Source organism: Theropithecus gelada, chromosome 1, assembly GCF_003255815.1.
Source record: "Theropithecus gelada isolate Dixy chromosome 1, Tgel_1.0, whole genome shotgun sequence".
Classification (NCBI taxonomy): Eukaryota; Metazoa; Chordata; class Mammalia; order Primates; family Cercopithecidae; genus Theropithecus; species Theropithecus gelada.
This window is the reverse complement of record NC_037668.1, coordinates 126,956,936-126,973,023: the sequence shown is the minus strand read 5'-3', so window position 1 is coordinate 126,973,023 and position 16,088 is coordinate 126,956,936. Positions and strand designations below refer to the sequence as shown.

The following is a 16,088-nucleotide window of genomic DNA, read 5'->3' as shown; positions in this document are numbered from 1 at the left end:
CATAACTTTTATATCCACTGGGAAACCAAAAATTTCTTGTGTCTTGCTTTATTGTGGCAGTCTGAAACTGAACACAGTATCTCCAAGCTATGCCTGTAATAAATCAAAATGAATTTAATTTAATGATATTCAAATGGGCCAGAGGAAAACTACTGGTTCTCTATTTTGTGGAAATACAATTTTTGATTTTCAGTACTAAATTATTTATACTTTAGGCTAGGCCTGTAATCCCAGCACTTTGGGAGGTCAAGGCAGGCGGATCACTTGAGGTCAGGAGTTTGAGATTCCACCTGGCCAACATGGCAAAACCCTGTCTCTACTAAAAATACAAAAATCAGCTGGGCCTGGTGGCACACGCCTCTAATCCCCACTACTTGGGAGGCTGAGGCAGGAGAATCGCTTGAACTCGGGAGACGGAGGTTGCAGTGAGCCAAGATCGCACCACTGCCCTCCAGCCTGGATGACAGAGCTAAATTCTGTCTCAAAATAATAATAATAATAATTGTTATTACAATTATTATTTTTACATTATTATTATTACAATTGTAATAATAATTATTATTATTATTTATACTTTAAATGTTTTATAAAACCATGATGTATTATCTAATATTTTACATATTCATACTATAACTTAAAATTTTTACTAACACAAGTCCTAGATTTATAAACACTAATTCATCTTCAAAGAAAATTCTTTAAGCACAATTTCTGCATGTCAATGGATAAAGAATAATTAATGTCTGATGAAGGACATAAGTTAAATAAAAGTGAATCAAAGCCCTCTCCTGGCTTCTAATTCCCAGTGGGTTACTGCTCCAAGCATTATGAAATATTTATTACGTGTCCAGGCAGGGCCAGGAGTGAAAGAGATATATAAGACAGATCCCTAGGACATATTTCTTATTAACAAAAAGTCTAAATTAAGAAGAAATTGAATCTGTTTTGAGTTTCTATATAGGAAAGCTATTTAAACTTTCTATCTATGGCAGGTAAACCCCATAAAACACACCACAAATCCAAAGGACACCGTAAGTAGAATTTCTTAAAACCCTGAGAAGAAATGACTGGAATTTTAAACTACCCCTTTTACTTGTCCATCTGTTACTTTTTCTGTTGCAGTTAAGGCAACAGAAAAAAAAAATCTTCCTAGAGAAAGACACAGAGCTTAGTCTTTCTTTAGAAATTATCTGCAACACTGTTACACTGCCTCTCTCTCTCCACAGTCTTTGTCTTCTTCCTTCTTCTCCCCTTTCACCCTCACCCACCACAAACATACACAGGCCTATTCATCAAGACTGTACATTCATATGTTCTGCTTTCAAATTAGCAACCCTTAATATGCAGTTACTTCCCTAAGCAAATTTCACCGGTGAAATTTTGAAAATAGTACAGTATTTTTCACCTCACCCTCTAATATCTCTTGACAAGTTTTCTGGGTAACGGTTACATGAGTCATTCAGTGTTCAGGTTTGTGTTCATGACAGACATGCTGCTGTTGATGAATTTCAAAAGAAATGACTAAAAACACACTTGGGCAGGGTGGTCAAAATATGTGTAAGAAATGTGTAGGCTTTAAAATGACTTGGAACACTTTACCTCTAGTTCTTATTAATTTGTTTCTAATTTATTCCTTATTAGATTCCATATTCCATATAAGAGAGCTTCCACAATTGTATTCTACAAGTTTAAAGACAGAAAGTAAAGACATTGGTGCAATGAGAACGTGAGAGTAAGGAAAAAAACAAGGTAAAGTTAAGGGTGAGAGTTTGACACACACAAGACACACTTGACAGACAGAAGTGGATCAGAATTGGGGCTCTCAATAGTTTAGTAACTAATGTAAAAAGTGAGATAAATGGGATAAGATCAGGTATAAAACCCAAGATGTGTATAAGCTGAAAACACACTAGCTACTCAGGAGAAATGCAACCGTATTGCTGGTGCTGTAAACGAAAGCTTTCTCATGCAGTCTTATAAAAGAAAAATATAAAATAGTCAGTGCTGTTGATGTTTATCATAAATAGATTTATGGTTCTCCTTAAAATGTCCTTCTGATACATCAATGGTACAACATCGAGTGAGTTGAGTTAAAATAATTCCATAGGAGTCCAAAGTGCAACCTCTGAATAGTCTGTATGAATTCATATACAATTTAAAGTATCTACGCAACTGCCTAGAACAACCGGGTAGGGCAAGTGGGAGTGGTCACTACACAGCTAAAGCTAATTGCTGCCTCGCTTTTTCTTTTTTCTTATTTTAACACTGTGGAGGTCTCACAAGCAGGACTGCAGTTAACACTTTCCAAACTTTGATCTAGAAGAAGGAAACTAATATATACTTCAAAGAAAGTTGCTTTAACATTGTTTATAGAAATATTTACAATCTAATCCTGGTTAGGCACTGGGCTAAGGTTTCAATATGCTCATTTAACAACACTTTACGGAAGGTATTACCCACATCTCTCATAGTTGAGGAAACTAAAGTATGGAGAATATTAAGTAACTTGGCCCAGAACTACAAAGGCAGTAAGTGACCTCTGCCACAAAATGCTGTGCTTTAAATTATACACAACTCTGCAACTGGGATTAAGACCTTATATTAAATACTTTATAGAGACTGCTCTGTTGTGAAGTGCCAGGGGCACAAAAATAAATGACAGAGAGAAAAATTCAATATAGTAAAATTCCAACCAGAGATCTCAGGCTCAACAGACTCTTATTCATAAGGCAGATATGGTGATTTTTGCAATTTAATCGAATATTCATTACTATCCTTTACAACTTTAGGAGAACACAGTTTTGCTTATATACCTACCACTCAAGCCAATGAAGCCCTGAATGAGAGGGCTGCCTGAGAAGACACAGAGGGAGAGGAATTCTAGGCACTCCTTTGTGCTTTCTTCTGGGAGAAGCTGGCTGCTGAGGGCCTTCTTGATTACGGCATCACTCAAGCACCATTCCAAATTCCCAGCCAGCTGTGTGTGTGCAAACCCACTACCCTGCTGCACTGTCTGTGGCCAGTATCTATTAGTGTTCTACCCAGAATCCATCCTCTACTCTCCACATTACTTTCTGGAAAGGCCAACGTTTTTTTCAGGTATCTGTCACAGGGTGTGTCTTGTAGCTGATAAGTAAACTCTGATGGCCACATTCGCACTCCATGTGACTGGTTTGATCCTGAGTTTTCACAATTATGACCAACAAGTTTTGAGGAAATGTCAGCCAGGTGCCTTTTAGGATAAACTGATAAAAGGAAATATGCAAGAAAAAAGCCTCTTCTCATCCCACTGGACATTGTCATGTTCTTTACTGCTGTGTATACATGTGTGGATGCATGTGTATCTGTGCGTGAAAGACAGACACATAACTGCAAACAGACAAAAAGAAGCAGAGTAGAAAATAGATTATGTTAGGAAATGAGGCATATAGAAAGGAATAATTTGTAAAAAGTTCAGGAGAGAAGTGAGCCAGAAAATACTTAAGAAAAGGAAGAAGCAACCTTCACCCCGATCACAAGAAAGGCTTGCTATGCCAAACTTATTTCTTTAAAGCTTCCTAGAATTAGAGAGAAGGCAATCGTGCTCTGTGCAGCATTTAGTACACTACCAAGATGATCTGAAAATTAATAACCTCTATTTAAGGATGAGAGTAAAACACCAGCCAAAAATAGCATGTCATACTGAATAAGGACCAGCTTGAATAATCTGGTATATGTTTGTATCTACTGAATGTGGCTGTGCAAAATTCCAGACTATGATGATCTTATGAAAATGCATTTCTTTGCTCACATAAATATACTGCTAAACAGCTATGGCATTATATCTAGATCCAACTTTCCAATTCTATGCACATATTGCTAAATGTCAAATGTATTCATATTCATTTATATTTGAATGCTGCTTTGAGTGAAAAACTATAAATCATCCATTCAGAAATAAAAATAAAATAGATATGCAGTATTATTTAGCAGCACAGATGAACCTTATTTATTTTACAGTTAAGCAGTGAAGTGAATAAGCATTTTCAAACAGAAGCTCTGACTCTGAAAACTTATAACAAAATGGCAAAACCCACAAGTTTCTCCAAACATCTGAGTTTCCTCATAATCTCAGCCATTATTATACCTTTATCATCCCAGTCAAAAATTATGACTTTCACAGGACACTATTACATTGAATATCTTCTTTATTGGAGCACATAATGCAACTCAATTACTCTTGAAATATTGTAATCATATATAAAATTGTTTTTTGAAATGCCTCATAATTGGAGAAACTGTTTAAAAAGTTGGATGACCCTAATCAGATCTGTTTAGTTAATCTTACTGGTGCAATGATCTATCACCAGACAAAGCTACATCAAATTCTTTTCCTTCTCCTCATCAGTCAAAACTTCTGATTCTTCCATTAACATTAATCTCTTAATGTTGAAATATGCCAAGGCTCTGACTGGACTTCTTTCTTCTCTCTTTTCTCACACTTCAAAGACCTTGACAAATCTCATAGCTTTAATTCTATTTGCTAATAACTTCCAAATATATATCTTCAGCTGAACCTATGAATTTTTACATGTAACTCCGTACCCAATAGCTCCACTGGGTGACTAACAGGCAAATCAACTTTACCTTTCCAAATCTGAGAAACTTATCTTTCCCATTAAACCTGTTGTTTCCAAAGTCTCCTCATCTCAATTAATGCCAACTATTACCTTCCAGTTGCTCCGTCTAAAACCTCAGAATCATCCTTGCCTCTCCTTATTGGCTCACAATCCACAGCCCACCAAATAGCAAACAGCTCTTCCTATGAAATATACTCAGCTTCTGACCCTTTAACATCACTTCTGCTCTGGTCCAAGCTATTATGTCTCACTGGGAATATTTTAAGAGCTACTCTCCAGCTCTGGCTTTCCTCCATCCCATGCACATACCACATGTACATCATCTTGTGCTTTCTCCAAGCACAACAATCATCTTATAACTTAAATGTGATTATGCTACTTCTTTGTTCAACTATTTTCCTATCTCACTGAGATATATAAACCTTATAAAGCTCTATATGGTCTAACCCCTGGTTTCTTCTCTGACTTCATTTCCACAACTCTTCTACTTGCTCACTCCATTTCTGCAACACTGGCCTTCTTGCTTTTTCTGGAATGTACAAGCACACTTTCATTGTGCATGTACTGTCCCCTCTGCCTGAAAGGCTCTTCCCCCAGGTATACATATTGCTCACACATTACCTCCTTGGTGACTATTTTACTGACACCTAATTCTAAATTGCACTGCTCCTCAACACTCTGTCTCCTCCACACTTATCACTATATGACAATATATTATAAATTTTAATTATTTACTCTTTTTTTTTTTTGACCCACTAGAACATAAGCCTCATGAGGACCTGGTTTCTTTCCCCAGTGCTGGGAACAGTGACATTCATATGGTAAATAATTAACTTTGCTGAAAAGTTTTTGTTGAATACCTCTACCTTAAATATCATCTTATAAATATGTAAAGTTGCACATCTCCAAATTTCTTCTTCACTTTTTATTCTGTAGCTCAGTGTAGAGAGCCACGATCTGCCCTGCTGCAAGTTAGAAATGTTAGTTATTAATAACTTGAAACATTGGCTGCCCTTCATTATTTAAGTGATGTGGCTTCTATCCTCTGCCTACCTCTTTCTCATATTAACTCGTCTCTGCAACTCCACTGCCACCTCTTCAATTCAGGTTCCTACTGGATCCATACTGAGCAAAGGATAAAGTACATATTTCTCAACCTGACAGATAAGGCCTCCTTTCTACCTGACTATACTCCACCTTTAAGTCACATCCCCTCTTCCTCACTGTACCCTCCCCTCCACACACCAATCTGGTTTAATCAAGTTAGCAGGCTTTTTGAGCTTCTAAAGCTTTTCATAATATCCATTCTACCTGAAATATTCCTTGTGCTTTACAATGAGTAACTCCATAGCCATTTTATACGGACCAATCTCAAATATTACCTCTATACTGTCATCAAAATGACAACAGCTAACAACTACTGAGTACTTACTATGCTCCAAGCAATGTATTTGCATTATATAATTTAATCCTTAAACAAGCCTATTAGAAAGGTACAAATAATGTCCTCAACCTATACATGATAAAATGAGGCTAAAAGAAGTTAGAAAACTTCTCCTGGGTCACAAAATTTAATAAACAGGTGAGCTAGGATTTGATCTTTGATTTATCCAGTTCCAAAACTTAGACAACAAAACTCTACATGAACCGCTGAACTGACCTTCAAATGAATATTCCGAATGTCTTTACTGACTTAGGTAATCCTGAAGCCATTAATTTTATGGCTGTGAGATAAGAACTACAAACCACAAACTCTGAGAAGGAGCCACTTTGCAACTAACCATGTAATGTATCAAGGACTCTCTGTCAGATATTATTTTAGTTTGCAGAAAAACACATACCTTTTGTGGGTATATCTGTGTGATAAGAAAAAGTAACTGTAATGCCATTATTGTTCATTTATAGTAAATGCAGGATTACAGGCAAGGTAAAAAGACCAGAACCCTTGTATTTGCATGCCACAAAACCCACACGAAGGTCACCTGATACAGTCAAATGTCCTCTGGAGTGTTATATAACTGCAATCTTTCTACCCAATAACTATAACTCCTCTAACCTTTGCGTTTCTTGCTAGAGCTTCATTTCACTGACCTTTTTATTATCAGTTGCTTTGCTGGGTTTGCACATAGCATCCCACCCAAAGGTGACTTCGATGGAGTCTCTGAAGGCTGCCCCAATGTCTCCATAGAAATGGCCCCAGAGTTGTCTCCAAAATGGCCCTGTCTGAGTTGCCATGGTAAACAACCAGGCAGATTGCTATATTCAGTTCTCTGCCAGGGTCGCCATGGTGACTGCAAAGGACGGCTCCTTAGAAGGACCTCACAAGGGCACGTTGCCATGGTGACCCTATCCTGCATATTTCTAAGCAACTTCCTTTCAGTCTTTCTGTGACCAATCAAGGCCGGTTCATTTTTAAAGTAACTCTGGTAGGTTCCTCCCGAAGATACCATCATAAGACATAGGGATTTTAAAAGTGAGAAGGCCTATAAACAAATTAATTATTTGAAAATATAAACAGTTCCATTCACAAATCATTAAATCAGTCTGCATAAATTTTAGGAAAAATTTGTTTTGATGATAAACAAAAAAATACCTGCAATGTCTCTGTTAAATGTGTCTGTTTTGAAACTTAATCAACTGAAAGTATCTTACAGAATATAATGCAGATAATTAAAGTTTCAAATTTTTCCAGTCTTACAATGTAGCAGCTACATGGGTATTAAACACTTTATAGTAGACATGACATACACACCCAAGTGAAATCATAAATATATACTGATGATTAAGTTATAATAAAATATCAAAATTATTCTTACGCAGCAAAAGACAAAATATTTGCAAGCCCAGTGGAAAAATAAATGTGTGTGTGTGTTTTTTTAACTGAGTTGGGAAATCCCAGCCATATTTGGACCCAAGCTATTTTCTTCCTTGTGCTTTTGTGGTTGGAACAATCCCAACTAATCTTCCTTTCATTTTAAAACATGAATATAGGCCATTCTTAACATATGCTTGGTTTTTCAGCCATGCTATTATTCTCCTGAAACTTTAAAATATTCTACTGTTCCTAGTATTTCATCATGAGCAAAATTTTGACTAACCACTAACTTCAATATCCTTAGTTACTTAACACCTAAAAACAAATTCTAAAATTCAGAAGATGCAATTACAATTTCTATACACATGTACAGCCTTTCAGTCAATTCTAGTTGACTCTTAACTCTCTCTCTATAATATACATATATATGTACATATATGTATTATATATATACACATATGTATATATATGTTTCTTAACTATATATATTGAGAGCGTTAGGAGTCTATTGTTTCTTATTAAATGGAAAAGGTTAATCTGGGGTTCTCTCTAAATCATAAAGATGATTTTTCCTTTGAGCACTATTTCCTCTAGTTCTACATTTTCTGTTATTCTCTCTCACAGATTCCTTTCTCCTACTCTGTCCACAGCAGCCCACCACTCCCCACTCACATTCCACTGGAGAGAATAGAATTTCAGTTAATATACATAGTCAAGAAACGTGAGAATAATTCATAGTATAATAATTCTAAGTTGCATACAGACATGCAAGTTAGACTTCGTAGACACAAGGACTCTTAGTATTTGTACTCATCTTTTACTGGTTTTCACAATATTAATTAAATAATGAAATAATTGCACAGTCTGATTTTGTAGAGACTTCATGCTTCAAGCCTTCAATATGCTTGCACAAATCAGAGTAGTCACTATGGTTTCCACTCATTCCTTCACTACATATTTATTGAGTGACTACGATGTGCCAGGCAGTGCACAAGGGTCTGGGAACACTCTAGTGAACACATGAAAAAAAAAAAAAAAATCGGCCCTTAAGGTGTTTCAGTTATGGAGAGGGAGAGAGAAAAATATATAAAGAAAACTAATTAGGAAGTCATATGTTAGGAAGTGATTAAAGTTAGGGAGACTATTAAAGCAGGGAGGGGGGATGCAGAGTCCTTGGCCAGGTCAGGGCTGAGGAGGATGCAACAGTATAGATTTACAGGGACGTTTCAAGGACTCCCCAACTCACCTGATGTAAGTGCACTCAACATTGTATTCAATAACAACCTAAATCCTTAAATGTAAAGGAAAATTTAAAAAATATTTCATAATGCACACAGTAGAAGTTTATTAGATTAAAAGTCCACTTTTCCCACTTCTATACCTGCTTTTTGACAGGCAGCACTGTCTGAGGCAGACAAGAGACGTCATCACCTCCAATCCTATTCTGCATTTCAAGACCTATATATAAACTTAGGCAAATTACTCTACCTTTCAAGTGTCTTCTCACTTTTAAAATGAGAATAATTATTCCAACCTGACAGTATTACTCTGAAAATGCAAAGATACTAAAATATAAATATAAAACTACCATGGGTAAAATAATCTATATCTAGAATTTGCTTTAGAATACTTCAGTAAAAATTTAAACATGAGGAGAGACAATAAAAAAAGTTGAGCAAAATGTTGAGCATTAATGAAGCCCAGTTATGAATATATGAGAGCTCATATTATTAGATCTCATTTTGTTTGAAAATTTCCATAATAAAATATCTTAAGGTAAAGATTAAACTTGCAAACACAAAGATATTCACTTTCACAAAGAGTTTAACAATACTCAGAAAAAAAGTATAGAGGAACATTAATGTATTTTATATAAAAATCTCAAAAAACTAGAAAAAAGAAGATTTATTTACTGAGTACTTACTAGCCTGGAATAATGCTAGTATTGCCTTTCACACTTTCTTCCAATACATTATCTCCATTTTAAAAAATTATACTTTCCTAATAGTATGAGATGAGACATAAGTCAGAAAGGCAGAAAACCATCATTGTTAAGCTTGTAGACTCACATGGTATCCAATGTATAACAGATTTTAGGAAGAAATTTTACTATAATTTGCTGAATGTTTAGAAACAATCATGTAAGAAAGAATTATGTAAGGACATTGCTAATAAAAATTTTAGACAATGAATTCTATATGATTGTATCAAGAAACTTAAAAACTTACCAGATCAGTGTCTGTCTTTTTATAGGTCAAAGCTTCAACTTTGGAATCCAGTTCTGCTTGTATTTGGTCTCTTCTTTTCATAACACCCTTTACATTAAAACACACAGATAAAATAGGATGTACTTAGTTTTAATAATCTTTCCTATAGCAAAAATATATATTTCAGAAAACAAATAGCATCTCTTCCTTAAGCCATCAGTCATTTGGGGATATAATACATTTTAAAAGTTTTTTTTTTTTTAATCTCTAAAAACTAAATTGAAAGCAAGTATTTAAGAGGGTTTTCTCCTATAAATGTTTCAATTAGTTTTCCTAATGCACATTTTACCCATTTAAGCATTGTATATATGCACTACATTGATGGAATACTCTAGGCATGTACAATACTTCAAAAATAGTAAAGAGCAAAACAAACAAAAAATAGTAGAAGCACTGGAAATATATACTACAGTATAAACTAGTTGCAGGTGGGATGTCACATGGACCATAATCTGGAAATATCTACACTCTGTGGCAACCTTCTTACCTGACTCCAAAGGGATGGATAATCAAACAGGAAATTATGCTGGGAAATCAGAAAACTGAATTATGCATTCATATCCTAAGCATTTTATTTTTGCTCAAAATATAAAATATTCATTAGTTAGCCAAGCTTTTGATGAGAAATCATAGCCTCCTCTTTGACTGATAGGAGTTGTATCTTTTTTCTTGATTTCATGTTTCAGAGTTTTTAAACTTAAAGCACCCATGTGAAGAAATTGAAGTGCAGAATTCATCTACATCTTTCATTTTTGTTGAATTTTTACAATGTCTTTAAGTGATTCACATTTCTTCCGAGACATGTAACTTAGACTTGAGCCCAAGAGTTCGAGGCTGTAGTGAGCTATAATCATGCCTCTGCACTCCAGCCTGTGCAACAGAGCCTGTTAAACAGACGTTAAACAGGTTAAACAGCCTGTTAAACAGACGTCTCTTTAAAAAAAAAAAAATCAAAGGAAACTAACATTTTTCCTAGTTGCAAAGAAATCCATAGAAAACTCAACTAATATCATAAATTCCTTTATATTTACCTCAATGTTTAATTGCCATTAATGTCAAGAAAGCCCTCCTTTCTTTGACCCAAATGACTCACTCTCTAACTCAGTCCTATTTATTTAAGATCTGTTTCAAAAAAGATGAAGTACTGGTTTTCATATGCACAAATACATTTTAAGTAAAAGGTTGCTTCAGAGGACAACTGGTGAAAATTACATGAAATTAATCATTTTTATGGGAGGATTATTTTTCATTATTTTAGCTCAAATTGAAGAGAATGTTCCAATATCAAACAGGACAAGAAATGCAATATAAGTACTATTTATTATACCCTGGGAGTCTAAAAATTAATTCAATCAAATGAGGACCTATAAAATAATTCTATTATAATTTTTCCATATCCTTAACAATGTAATACTTCAATTACATAATTTCCATCTTGATATAATATAAAAGAAAACACTAATTAATGGAGCAGAACATACAAATCAGATCTTCTTGAAGATTTACACAAGGGGGTGACCAATAATGAAGTGAAACCAAAGGATGTAGCCAAGGAAATGGATAGAGAGAGGCAAGAGAATCATCAACAGTGAAACATCGAAGGCCTTTGGGAAGCAAGAAGCTTTGTTTACAGGAGGACTCCAATAAAGTTGAGCACAGCCGAAGCCTGAAATGTCCGTGCAATATTTAATGACTCTGTCAAAGAAACCTAAACATGATCAACAAGAGAGAGGCAGATCTCATGCTGAACGACGAAGTGAGCTTTTCAGACCAAAACAAGGAAAAGTTTTTTAAAAAGAAAAAAATTGAAAGAAATTCCTAGAAATCAAGGGTACATGTCCAAAGAGACCATGGTTCCAATTATAAAGAATAGAAAAAAAGAGCTATATCTGAATGCAAGCTGACTCCTTCCCTCATCACCATCCTAAAACACCAGAGACCCGAGGGTGCCAATTTGCTTGTGCAAAGTATTGTAGGCACAGAAAAATACTAGATGAAAAACATTAGCTTTGCAGATAGCATTGCTAAATTCCAAATATCTGGAAACCTTAACTTGAACTGAGGAAGTAAAATGCAAAACTTTGATACAAGAGGAATAAAAGCCTTTTCAAGTAGTGAAAGAAAAACATTTTAACTTGAAAGATTTCTTATAAAAGCAACCAGAAGGCAGAACATCAAGATCCGACTCAAGTACTTTCTACATAATGGTACTAAATATACTGCTAAATCAAATGTACCTAGAAGCAGGAGAGCAGTTCTTTCATGAAAAGAAATCCCCAAAGCACTAAAAAATTTTAAAGTAAAATTTCAAAAGGTTTGGAAAAACTAATCATATTCCCTACATAAATTTTGATTGAGGATGCTTCCTGTCTATGTATAATCTGATAAATTGTTGGTGTTGCTATTGAGTATTGAGTATTCCTGCTTTTTAACAAAGGATTCTTTCTTTCATCTATTCAGGCACACAGTGAACAAATTATTTATTGAACATATACATGCAAAACAACCTGCTAGGACAAAAAGATAGTAGTTTTAAAGAAAAGAAATATAGTCGCCTTTACAGAGCTTATAATCAGGTTAAGGGACGGAAGTAAAATTCGAATTAGGTGTTCTTACCATTAACATTTCACTATAAAGCACGTACTCATGTACAACAGGAAGCAGGGCCTCTGAGAGTCCAGACATCCGCTTTTCAGTGGCCTTACAGCATCTGTCAATGCAGCCGGCAACATCCTTTAGAGTATCAACCAGATCCTCTTCTGACGCTGACCACAGAATATGAATTGGGCCATATTCTTTCATTTCATCAAAATATTCTTTAAAAAAAAGACTTAATAAGCTCTTCAATATACAAAAGTTTTCAAAGTACTTGTATCTTAGATAGTAAGAAAGGGCCTTATTTCTCTTACAGTGCACATATTCTCACATAAGAACATAAGAAAATGGATATCATCTTTCATTAAATCAACCGGCCATCAGTTTGCCCAGGTCAGTATTTGAATGACTACTGTCCAAGTGTAATCAATAACAACATTCCTTTTCATTGTCAAAAATGTCTTGGCTTGACAAATAAATTATATGACCATCAAATCTATTATAGACTTCTGCCTACCACACAACTGTATTTGAGTGCCTCATAGGCAACATGCCCTGAAAAAAAGCTTATCATCTTTTTTCTCCCGTTCTTCTGACTATATATTCTACTTAGTGGTAACTACTATCCATAAATCTAAGCAAAAAATTGGGAGGTTATCCTAGAAACATACTTACACAGAGCCAGTCAATCACCAATTCCAAAATTTCTAGATCTTAAACTATCCATCTACCTACCTATGTACTTATCTTCACTTCCACCACCATCAGCACCTCTAATCTGTACCACTTCAAGGGTCTCCTAACTATTCTCCCTCTATTTTTGTCACAGTAGAGAAACACTGACTCTTTGTAGTTAAATTAGAATTAGTTAAATTAAACCTTTATCATTAGTCCTCACTGTCTGCTTCTCCAGGTCCAATGTGAAATTCTCTGCCAAAGATTTTAACTCAAGTCAAATTGCTTGTTCATTCATGAATATCCCATGATTTCTCTTTAAAAAAGCATTTGCACATGTCCCTCTGCCTTGTCCTCTATTTCTATCACCTGACAAACTATTTCTAATCCTTTAAATTTCAGTTCAAATAAATCTCTGATTCTGTTCCAAAGGATTCATAGATGCTTTGGCCCTCAATGAGCCCATCATACCTATCATAATTTTACACTTATATTAAAGCATTATCCCACTGTATTATCGATGTCTTATAACTCAAATGCTCTTGGCCACATACTCCTTAAAACAGGGACTGAGTCTTCTTATTTTGCTATCTCAAACCCTTATGTGTAATGAGTTCAATAAATATTTTCGTATCAATGAAAGAATGCATATATGAGTAACAAAAGACCATTCAGTTTTTGATATGCTATATATTCAAAAATTTGGATTTCATTTTAAAATGTGAATATCTTTACAACTTAACATTTTTACTTTCACACTTAATTTTCAGTAATGTATAGCTTTTTGTGTAGAAAATGTATAAGCAGTGAGCATTTTTTGTTCACTATCCATATAAATACAATTAAATTGTCTATATTCAACCATCTTACAACTCATTAGGATTTGCTGATATCTGTCATATTTCTCTAAACTATTAAACTATTAAAACTTTAAAAGTTTGTATTAAAAAAAAGTTTAAAAATATGAAGTTTAAAAACAATGGAGATACTAGTTGTTACCTAATGAACATTTAATCACCTCTATAGTCCTTCCAAACTCCACCTTCCTGATCCTAGGCCTATCTTTATGGTAAATAATGACCATACTGAACTAATTTCTAGAAAAGAAAATTTTCCACTTTCTTTTCTCAATTGAGTCAATTGAGAAATCTCAAATTTCTCAATGTATGTCAATGTCTGTCATTAAACCTGAACAATATTTATGTTTATATGCAAAGCTGCCCTAAAATTCTAAACTGCGCTTACCTACCATTCAAATCACATCTGTATGCAAGCATTTACTTAGCTGCACTGTAATTTGTCTGTTAATATACATATTTCCCAACTAGACTGTGAGCTTAACAGGTACCATCTTAATTACTCTTTGATACTCATTGTTAGCTTATAAAGCTCTTAACTACCAATAGTTTCCAGAGATCTCTTTGAATTGCCATACCACCTAACTATGCAGCCAGAATCTACTTAATAGAACTGGAATCACAGAACCTAGTTAAAATAATTCACCTCTTCAGGTTAGAAAAAAAAAAAAGACAAATAATAAATGTAAGGGCAAACCAAGGAGGTTTAAAACACATTATTATACTATATTCAGTCACTACAGTAATCTCATCAGGTGTCAACGCATGAATAAAAAAGGTAGAAAAGGGGCAAAGCACGTTCAGTTATAATTTTTTTCTGTATCTATTTTTAAAACCAATCAATTCTTAATAAAGCACATTTTCCTACACCATTCCAAATCTTATGTTCATTCGTGTTTTTTTCAATCATTGAACAAATTTTAATTGAGTGCTTATTATGATTAAACACCATCCGAATACTAGAAATAGAAATAAAATATTTCCCAGCTTATCCTGATGGGCAGTACAGTTAAGTAGAAGTCAATTAACAAATAAGCCATTAACTTAGGGACTTTTGTTTGTCTTTATGTAGTTCCTGATCTCTAATAACAAATTATATTAGGAAATTATTTGCTGACTCAGTTATCTATTTTTTAATGTAAGTAAATGCAATTAGAAAATTAGTGAAAAAATCACATGATTAGAATTAGAAAAAATTCATCATAAATTCTGACTTATAAACTAAAAAAAAAAAAAAAAGAAAATAGGAAAAGAGGCAGATTTTCCAATACATAAATCTCTCTGCCATACTTTGACAGTATAATACAGGATACCTGTTCCCTCCAGAAAAAAATAATTACCAGAAAATGTGAAAACCTATTTCCTGAAACATCACTTCTTTGATTCTGAGCTCTGTGCCATGTTGAATACAAACGTCATAAAACTACATCCACAGTCGTAAACTCAGGGCTTACTTTACCACTATTATCTATGAATGGGAAGTAGAGCAGCTAGTGATTGATAAAAGTGAAAATGGAGACTGGCCATAACTACCTTTGAAATCATTTAGGAATCACAAATGTCCATAACATGGCTGGGAATAAGCCACACTTTGAAGCTGACATTCTAACTGCATGTTGCTATACTACACGAACAAATGTGAAGATTCATTAGAAACTGAACAACTGTGAAAACACATTTCAGTAATTCTACTTACCCCTTTCTTCCTTATAAATTCTCTGAGATATTTTATCTATCAAATTTATTTTCTGGCTAAATAGTTCAATAAAGTTATTCATTTCCATGAACTCCTCTGGGCGGTTTTTAACTCCTCTCATTGAGGATGCAACAGCTCTGACTGTTTGCCCCATCCTGCTTAGCAATCCGGGACCCTGCTTCTTGTGAGAAGAGAGTTCCTAGAAACAAAAAACAAAATATTTCTAGTGAAACATGTCTCAATATTCCGAGACTCAATACAAAAAGAAACCTAATTAGGAGAATACAACTAAGATAAAATGGTTTCATAGGCATTCAGTGTTAGCTTGAAGCAGATGAGCTTTATTAAGGTACAGTGTCCCCTCTAAGTGGCAGCCTCCTTGATAATATTCCCTTTCACAGTACTCATGTAAAACAGGTATACAGTCGTTCCTCAGACCATAAATCTTTAAAAGAACAGGGTTTAACAGACAGAATAGTGCTCAGTGAGATACTAGAGAAGACAAGGATAATATGACATACCATCTATATTTTATAACAGGAATTTAATGGAAAATGATTGAGA

General features: G+C 34.5%; 1 protein-coding gene across 3 annotated transcripts in view; it reads right to left on the bottom strand.

Moving 5' to 3' along the window:
• SNX7 (sorting nexin 7) overlaps positions 1–16,088 on the bottom strand; it is a 108,534-nt gene that overhangs the window by 56,163 nt on the left and 36,283 nt on the right. For all 3 annotated transcript variants that reach the window (XM_025367452.1, XM_025367462.1, XM_025367472.1), the window contains 3 exons: positions 15,525–15,723; positions 12,318–12,517; positions 9,663–9,749 (listed from right to left, as the gene is read on the bottom strand). In XM_025367452.1, coding sequence (XP_025223237.1) covers positions 9,663–9,749; positions 12,318–12,517; positions 15,525–15,723 — 486 coding nt within the window. The remainder of the gene's footprint in view (positions 1–9,662; positions 9,750–12,317; positions 12,518–15,524; positions 15,724–16,088) is intronic.